The 9,462-nt window shown below is 49.5% G+C and overlaps 1 protein-coding gene across 2 annotated transcripts in view; it reads left to right on the forward strand.

Moving 5' to 3' along the window:
• Nucleotides 1–8,774, forward strand: part of LOC139229608 (butyrophilin subfamily 1 member A1-like) — a 54,445-nt gene extending 45,671 nt beyond the window's left edge. For both annotated transcript variants that reach the window (XM_070861115.1, XM_070861116.1), the window contains exons 6-8: nucleotides 3,056–3,082; nucleotides 5,785–5,811; nucleotides 7,824–8,774. In XM_070861115.1, coding sequence (XP_070717216.1) covers nucleotides 3,056–3,082; nucleotides 5,785–5,811; nucleotides 7,824–8,368 — 599 coding nt within the window. In that variant the 3' untranslated portion in view covers nucleotides 8,369–8,774. The remainder of the gene's footprint in view (nucleotides 1–3,055; nucleotides 3,083–5,784; nucleotides 5,812–7,823) is intronic.
• The last annotated feature ends 688 nt before the right edge of the window (nucleotides 8,775–9,462 follow it).

Raw genomic sequence — 9,462 nt, forward strand, 5'->3', positions numbered from 1 at the left:
TGTGAGGCAGGCCCCTCCTTATCTCTGTTCCTCGGGGCTCTGCTGTGCGAAGTCCTTGATTAAGGACATTCCATACCAGGTACTATAATGGTTCGTTATAGTTATCTTGTCTCAAGCGGATGATCCAAGGCATTCCTGATAGTGGGCCTCACTAGGTCTTTGCTCGGTCAGCCTCAGTCAACAGTTCATTGCTTGACTAACTGAGTTCCCATCATGCTTGGGCAGCCATTTTATATGTGGCCACTTTAAACCTATATGAGTTTAGATATATTCAGCAGGTGCCTAATGCCTAGTGTTTTGATATATTCAGCAGGTGCCTAATGCCTACAACAAGGAGCGCCTTCAAGGGGGAGAGAAAGGTAGAGAGGTGGAAAGATTTAGGGAGAGAAATCCAGAGCTTAGGGCCTAGGCAACAGAAGGTACGGCCACCAGTGGCGGAGTGATTGAAATTGGGGCTGGAAAGGAGACCAGAATTGTAACAACGCAGAGATCTAGGGGGTTGTGGGGCTGGAGGAGGTTACAGAGATAGGGAGGGGTGTAGGGCTGGAGGAGGTTACAGAGATAAGGAGGGTTGGTGGGATGGAGGAGGTTGCAGACATAGGGAGGGTTGGTGGGCTGGAGGAGGTTACAGAGATAGGGAGGGTTGTAGGGCTGGAGGAGGTTACAGCGATTGGGAGGGTTGGTGAGGCTGCAGGAGGTTACAGAGATATGGAGGGGTGTAGGGACTGGAGGAGGTTACAGAGATATGGAGGAGTGTAGGGCTGGAGGAGGTTACAGAGATAGGGAGTGGTGTCGGGGCTGGCGGAGGTTACAGAGATATGGAGGGGTGTAGGGCTGGAGGAGGTTACAGAGATAGGGAGGATTATAGGGCTGGAGAAGGTTATAGAGATAGGGAGGGTTGGTGGACTGGAGGAGGTTACAGAGATAGGGAGGGTTGGTGGGATGGAGGAGGTTACAGAGAGGGAGGGTTGGTGGTCTGGAGGAGGTTACAGAGATAAGGGAGGATTGGTGGGCTGGAGGGGGTTACAGAGATAGGGGGGATTGTAGGGCTGGAGGAGGCTACAGAGGTAAGGATGGTTGGTGGGATGGAGGAGGTAACAGAGATAGGGAGGGTTGTGGGCTGGAGGAGGTTTCAGAGATAGGGAGGGTTGGTGGGATGGAGGAGGTTACACAGATCGGGAGGGTTGGTGGGATGGAGGATGTTACAGAGATAGGGAGGGATGGTGGGCTGGAGTAGGTTACAGAGATAGGGAGGGGTGTAGGGCCGGAGGAGGTTACAGAGATAGGGAGGATTGTCGGGCTGGAGGAGGTAACCGAGATAGGGAGGGTTGGTGGGATGGAGGAGGTTACAGAGATAGGGAGGGATGGTGGGCTGGAGGAGGTTACAGAGATGGGGAGGATTGTAGGGCTGGAGGAGGTAACTGAGATAGGGAGGGTTGGTGGGATGGAGGAGGTTACAGAGCTAGGGAGGGTTGGTGGGATGGAGGAGGTTACAGAGATAGGGAGGGATGGTGGGCTGGAGGAGGTTACAGAGATGGGGAGGATTGTAGGGCTGGAGGAGGTAACTGAGATAGGGAGGGTTGGTGGGATGGAGGAGGTTACAGAGCTAGGGAGGGTTGGTGGGATGGAGGAGGTTACAGAGAGGGAGGGTTGGTGGTCTGGAGGAGGTTACAGAGATAAGAGAGGGTTGGTGGGCTGGAGGGGGTTACAGAGATAGGGAGGATTGTAGGGCTGGAGGAGGCTACAGAGGTAAGAATGGTTGGAGGGATGGAGGAGGTAACAGAGATAGGGAGGGTTGTGGGCTGGAGGAGGTTTCAGAGATAGGGAGGGTTGGTGGGATGGAGGAGGTTACACAGATCGGGAGGGTTGGTGGGATGGAGGATGTTACAGAGATAGGGAGGGATGGTGGGCTGGAGTAGGTTACAGAGATAGGGAGGGCTGGTGGGATGGAGGAGGTTACAGAGATAGGGAGGGTTGGTGGGATGGAGGAGGTTACAGAGATAGGGAGGGTTGGTGGGATGGAGGAGGTTACAGATATAGGGAGGGTTGGTGGGATGGAGGAGGTTACACAGATCGGGAGGGTTGGTGGGATGGAGGATGTTACAGAGATAGGGAGGGATGGTGGGCTGGAGTAGGTTACAGAGATAGGGAGGGGTGTAGGGCCGGAGGAGGTTACAGAGATAGGGAGGATTGTCGGGCTGGAGGAGGTAACCGAGATAGGGAAGGTTGGTGGGATGGAGGAGGTTACAGAGATAGGGAGGGGTGTAGGGCTGGAGGAGGTTACAGAGATAGGGAGGATTGTAGGGCTGGAGGAGGTAACCGAGATAGGGAGGGTTGGTGGGATGGAGGAGGTAACTGAGATAGGGAGGGTTGGTGGGATGGAGGAGGTTACAGAGATAGGGAGGGTTGGTGGGATGGAGGAAGTTACAGAGATAGGGAGGGTTGGTGGGCTGGAGGAGGTAACCGAGATAGGGAGGGTTGGTGGGATGGAGGAGGTTACAGAGATAGGGAGGGCTGGTGGGATGGAGGAGGTTACAGAGATAGGGAGGGTTGGTGGGATGGAGGAGGTTACAGAGATAGGGAGGGTTGGTGGGATGGAGGAGGTTACAGATATAGGGAGGGGCAAGGACACGGAAACATTTGAATACAAGAATGTGAATTCTAAAATGGAGGTGTTGCCGGACCAGGAGCCAATGTAGGTCAGTGAGCGCGGCAATGATGGGTGAACGGGACTTGGTGCGAGTTAGGAAGCGGGAAGAAGAGTTTTGGATGAGCTCAGGTTTACAGAGGGTGTGAGATGGAAGTCTGGCCAGGAGTGTATTGGAATAGTCAATGGATTTATGGTTTCAGCAGCCTCTGGGCTAAAGCAAGGGCAATGTGATTAGACTCTGTATAAACACACGGCATCCTTTGTCCCATCCATTCACTGTATGCTGCCTGGATTTGAAGCTTCTCTTTAACTCATAAATGAAAATTACTCCACGTCCCATGAAAATCATTGAGGCCAGTCAGTATAACTGGAGGTTGTCTCTAATGAAAATCTATTCTCTTCCAGATCTAAAGCAGCAGCTAATAGACTCAGGTAAGAAGAGTTGGTGAGAAAATCTCCGCATGGTTCCATGGACCCTCCATTCAGTGTATGATTATTGAAAGGGATGATACCCTGTATCAATGTACGTAAGAACATAAGAAAATGGTCCCTCGAGCCTGCTCCACCATTTAATAAGATCATGGCTGATCCGATCATGGACTCGGGTCCACTTCCCTGCCCGCTCCCCATAACCCCTTATTCCCTTATCGGTTAAGAAACTGTCTATTTCTGTCTTAAATATATTCAATGTCCTGGCTTCCACAGCTCTCTGAGGCAGCGAATTCCACAGATTTACAACCCTCTGAGAGAAGAAATTCCTCCTCATCTCAGTTTTAAATGGGTGGCCCCTTATTCTAAGATTATGCCCCCTAGTTCTAGTCTTCCCTATCAGTGGAAACATCCTCTCTGCATCCACCTTGTTAGGACCCCTCATAATCTTGCACGTTTCAATAAGATCACCTCTCATTCTTTTGAATTCCATTGAGCAGTGGTCCAATCTTCTCACTCTTTCCTCATCTCCGGAATCAACCGAGTGAACCTTCTCTGAACTGCCTCCAAAGCAAGTATATCCTTCCTTAAATATGGAAACCAAAACTGCACGCAGTATTCCAGGTGTGGCCTCACCAATACCCTGTATAACTGTAGCAAGACATCTCTGCTTTTATACTCCATCCCCTTTGCAATAAAGGCCAAGATTCCATTGGCCTTCCTGATGCCCCTATTTAAAAAAGAGGCAGACAAAAAGCAGGGAATTATAGACTAGTAATCCTAACATCTTTGGTTGGGAAAATGTTGGAGTCCATTATTAAAGAAGCAGTAGCAGGACATTTGGAAAAGCATAATTTGGTCAGGCAGAGTCAGCATCGACTTATGAAGGGGAAGTCATGTTTGACAAATTTGCTGGAATTCTTTGAGGATGTAACGAACAGGGTGGATAAAGGGGAACCAGTGGATGTGGTGTATTTGGACTTCCAGAAGGCATTTGGCAAGGTGACACAGAAAAGTTTACTGCACAAGATAAAAGTACACGGGGTTGGGGGCAATATATTAGCAAGGATAAATGGTTAATTCTCGAGTTGATAATCAGTGACTAGTGGTGTGCCACAGGGATCAGTGCTGGGACCCCAACTATTTACAATCTATATTAATGACTTGGAAGAAGGGACTGAGTGTAACGTAGCCAAGTTTGCTGATGATACAAAGATGGGAGGAAAAGCAATGTGTGAGGAGGACACAAAAAATTTGCAAAAGGACATACACCGGCTAAGTGAGTGGGCAAAAATTTGGCAGATGGAGTATAAAGTTGGAAAGTGTGAGGTCATGCACTTTGGCAGAAAAAAATCAAAGAGCAAGTTATTATTTAAATGGAGAAAGATTGCAAAGTGCCGCAGTACAGCGGGACCTGGGGGTACTTGTGCATGAAACACAAAAGGTTAGTGTGCAGGTACAGCAAGTGATCAGGAAGGCCAATGGAATCTTGGCCTTTATTGCAAAGGGGATGGAGTATAAAAGCAGGGCAGTCTTGCTACAGTTATACAGGGTATTGGTGAGGCCACACCTGGAGTACTGCGTGCAGTTTTGGTTTCCATATTTACGAAAGGATATACTTGCTTTGGAGGCAGTTCAGAGAAGGTTCACTCGGTTGATTCCGGAGATGAGGGGGTTGACTTATGAGGAAAGGTTGAGTAGGTTGGGCATCTACTCATTGGAATTCAGAAGAATGAGAGGTGATCTTATCGAAACGTATAAGATTATGAGGGGCTTGACAAGGTGGATGCAGAGAGGATGTTTCCACTGATGGGGGAGACTAGAATTCAGGGGCATAGTCTTAGAATAAGGGGCCGTCCATTTAAAACTGAGATGAGGAGAAATTTCTTCTCTCAGAGGGTTGTAAATCTGTAGAATTCACTGCCCCAGAGAGCTGTGGAAGCTGGAACATTGAATAAATTTAAGGCGGAGATAGACAGTTTCTTAACCGATAAGGGAATAAGGGGTTATGGGGAGCGGGCAGGAAGTGGACCTGAGTCCATGATCGGATCAGCCATGATCGTATTAAATGGTGGAGCAGGCTCGAGAGGCCATATGGTCTACTCCTGCTCCTATTTCTTATGTTCTTTTATGTTAATCACTGTTTTTCACTTGCTGTACCTGCATACTAACCTTTTGTGTTTCAGGCACAAGGTCCCCCAGGTCCCGCTGTACTGCAGCACTATGCAATTTTTCTCCATTTAAATAATAACTTGCTTTGAATTTTTTTCCTGCCAATGTAGCTGGATTGTATTTTGTAGATAGATATTGTGATAAATTCTGGTGATATTTATCTGCTCTGTGTGATGGCTCCTGTGAACAGCAGCTGTGCTGTAAGTTTCCCCAGAGGACTTTACACAGGGTCACACAGCGCGATCTGCTCCCTCCTGATCCATAATCACTGCCCCAGCCTCGTTCCCACAGAATGGTCTTACTGACGGAGATAAGCATCTTCTCACAGTGAGAGGCTCCTGTGTAGAAGTGGACAGTCCCGAGTGTGATGGATCCTGTGAGATGGGCAGCTCTCAGTGAGATATGTCAGGGGTGTCCGGGTCACTAAATAAATGACAATCCTTGTGTCCCCCTGTTCTGTCATACATTTATACTCAGTATTTATACTTTATTGTGTGACGGCACCGTTGATGTTATTTTAATCTGTTTTTCAGAGCGGAAAAGGTTTTGCATGTTTGCAGGTGAGTCACTTCAGATCCTGGGAATTTACCGGTTTGTGAAGTTCAGGTGCTGGTCTGTGTGGCGTGTTTAACATCCATGGGGGAACCCTGTCCGTCATTAAAATATCAGCGTTTCCACAAGTCCTGTCTGAAACACGGTGTGTCTCCAAATACTGCAGTGAGTGAGAAAGGCCTGCGTCACAAGGCCAGGGTGGTAACACACCTGTTGTCTATTTCTCCCTGTAACAGCACGTGCCACTGACATTAATATAAACAGTAATCTCGTTCTCAATTCTAAAGGCACAGTCTGAGGTCACACAGTCCAGCTGGGGTCAGGGTAGGAGATTCAGTGAGATTCCTGCTCCTCGATCCCCGCTCCTGGCCTGGGCTGTTGGGCTTGAAGCTCCCTGTAGGTAATTGGATGGACAGAGGCTCTCTCAGTGCCTGGGAGTCCGAGTCCCAGGCTGCAGATCAGGCTCACTCCTGCTCACACTGCAGTCACAGTGTAGCTATTGAGCTTTGATACTGTGATACTGTCTGACATACGATAGGCCAGGAAGTGACTGATAAACAGCCAGAGTCACACAGCAACTGTAGGAAACGGGGGTAATTAACCTGATGTTTCCATGATGGAGACGTTTGAAGTAATCTCAGCCTATCCCCGGTAGATTCGTGTTTTACTGGCCCCTTTCCGACAATCACTGACGCTGAATCTGTTTGGGAGGGGGAGGGGCTGGTCCTGCTCACGGTGCGGGATTAAGGGTCTCGGCGGCTGAATGGGCCGACCCCCAGGCAGGAGAGAGATTGAGAAATGGCCGGAAAGTGAGTTACACTGATTGTTGGACCGGGTTCGGTCTGTGTGTGACCGACAGGTACCCTGACCCGGTCCGTACTGGGATTACACCGGTTGTGAATGTGGAGTTCAGTCTGTGTATGACCTACAGGTACCCTGACCCGGTCCGTACTGGGATTACACCGGGTGTGAATGTGGAGTTCGGTCTGTGTGTGGCCTACAGGTACCCTGACCCGGTCCGTACTGGGATTACACCAGGTGTGAATGTGGAGTTCGGTCTGTGTGTGGCCTACAGGTACACTGACCCGGTCCGTACTGGGATTACACCAGGTGTGAATGTGGAGTTCGGTCTGTGTGTGACCTACAGGTACCCTGGTCCGTACTGGGATTGCACCAAGTGTGAATGTGGAGTTCGGTCTGTGTGTGACCTACAGGTACCCTGACCGGTCCGTACTGGGATTACACCGGGTGTGAATGTGGAGTTTGGTCTGTGTGTGGTCTACAGGTACACTGGTCCGTAATGGGATTACACCGGGAGTGAATGTGGAGTTTGGTCTGTGTGTGACCTACAGGTACACTGGTCCGTAATGGGATTACACCGGGATTGAATGTGGAGTTTGGTCTGTGTGTGACCTACAGGTACACTGTTCTGTACTGGGATTACACCGGGTGTGAATGTGGAGTTCGGTCTGTGTGTGACCTACAGGTACCCTGGTCCGTACTGGGATTGCACCAGGTGTGAATGTGGAGTTCGGTCTGTGTGTGACCTACAGGTACCCTGACCGGTCCGTACTGGGATTACACCGGGTGTGAATGTGGAGTTTGGTCTGTGTGTGGTCTACAGGTACACTGGTCCGTAATGGGATTACACCGGGAGTGAATGTGGAGTTTGGTCTGTGTGTGACCTACAGGTACACTGGTCCGTAATGGGATTACACCGGGAGTGAATGTGGAGTTTGGTCTGTGTGTGACCTACAGGTACACTGTTCTGTACTGGGATTACACCGGGTGTGAATGTGGAGTTCGGTCTGTGTGTGACCTACAGGTACACTGTTCTGTACTGGGATTACACCGGGTGTGAATGTGGAGTTCGGTCTGTGTGTGATCTACAGGTACACTGACCCGGTCCGTACCGGGAGTACACCGGGTGTGAATGTGGCTCTGCGAGCTCCGGGTTTTGCTCCAGGCCGGTGATGGTTCGAGCTCCAGGTGCCGGACTCAGTTTATATTTTTATTGCAGCCTCTCTGACTCTGGATCCGAACACAGCGAATCCCTGGCTCATCCTGTCTCAGGACCGGACCAGTGTGAGACTCGGAGACACTAAGCAGCCATTCCCTGACACCCCGGAGAGGTATGGTTCCAGGCCCTGTGTCCTGGGATCGGAAGGATTCACATCAGGGAGACACTACTGGGAGACGGAGGTGGGAGACAAGACTCAGTGGGAGATCGGAGCGGCCCGAAAGTCTGCCGAGAGGAAAGGGCTTTTCACCGTGAACCCCAAGACTGGATACTGGATTGTGGGGCTGAATCCCGGAAGTGACGTTTTTGCCAGCACCTCTCCCTCCGTGACCCCCCTCACCCCGAGTGTGAAGCCCCAGAAGATCGGGGTGTACCTGGACTATGAGGGCGGACAGGTGTCATTTTACAATGCGGACAACATGTCCCATCTCCACACTTTCACCCAGACTTTCACTGAGAGCATCTTTCCCTTCTTCACTCCGGGATGGAATGATGACAGGAAAAACTCCGCCCCGCTGACAATCTGCGAGGTTAAAGGTCACTGATCCGGAGTGCAGTGTGTGTAACTCAGTCCCGATCCGGATGAAGTGTCTGTAACTGGGTCCCTTTATACCTGCCCAGAGCTCTCTCCCCTGGTTATATTCTGGGCAGGAACTTGTTCAGAGAACGTTTTGAGGGTCAGGTCACCAGGACTCGTGCTTGTGCTCACAGTGTTTGAACAGTGTTATTCCAGGACTGGGCTAATCCTTGCTTTGGGAGAGCCACATCGAGTAACCAAGCCCAGCGATGTCAGCCTCGAGGTCCAGCTCTTGCGAGGAATTTTGCCCAGTATCCATCACTTGATATGTTTGTAAAGCCTGCGTTCAGTTAAAATAAATAGTATAAATGTGCGATCAGTACAAATGAACTGTGATACTGTGCTGCTGGCTCTTTGCCGAGTGAATAAACAAATCCGTGGAAACAACGGCGTTGGTTAGAGTGGTTTATTACAGAAATTTGAAGCATTTTCTTGCTCGTTCTGTGGCCCCATTTACTTTGCGTTTTACTGTTCTTCGACTCTTAGTCACCAATCCCGATCTTAGGAATTCTATTAAGGTTGAGGAACATCGGCCTAGAAATTGATTATGGATAATATTTAATTCATCTGTACCATATTCTCTGTAGTTTCACACGGTATCGTTACATTTATTTAGCCCATATCCGTAAAACGTGTCAATGATTGCTCAAACACCCTGTGTCTCTATACTAACACCACCAACCGGCCCGAGTATTCCAATGTAACCTGCATTATATTGGAAGTCAGAGTTTTAAGATCACTGGGGAGAATGACATTTGTGCCATATGACATACAATGAATACACGTTTCAGTCGACCCTTATTTCACACATTAAATGCAATCTCTGATCAGATTTTTGGTGTTTTTTTAATCATTGTTTGTAATGTGGGCACCGCTGGTAAGACCAGCATTTATTGCCCATCCCTAATTGCCCTTGAGAATCGCCTTCTTGAACCGCTGCAGTCCGTGTGCTGAAGGAGCTCCCACAGTGCTGTCAGGGAGGGAGTTCCAGTGACGATGAAGGAACGGCCGATATATTTCCAAGTCAGGATGGTGTGTGACTTGGACGTGATGGTGTTAGAT

Source organism: Pristiophorus japonicus, chromosome 19 (assembly GCF_044704955.1).
Source record: "Pristiophorus japonicus isolate sPriJap1 chromosome 19, sPriJap1.hap1, whole genome shotgun sequence".
Classification (NCBI taxonomy): domain Eukaryota; kingdom Metazoa; phylum Chordata; class Chondrichthyes; family Pristiophoridae; genus Pristiophorus; species Pristiophorus japonicus.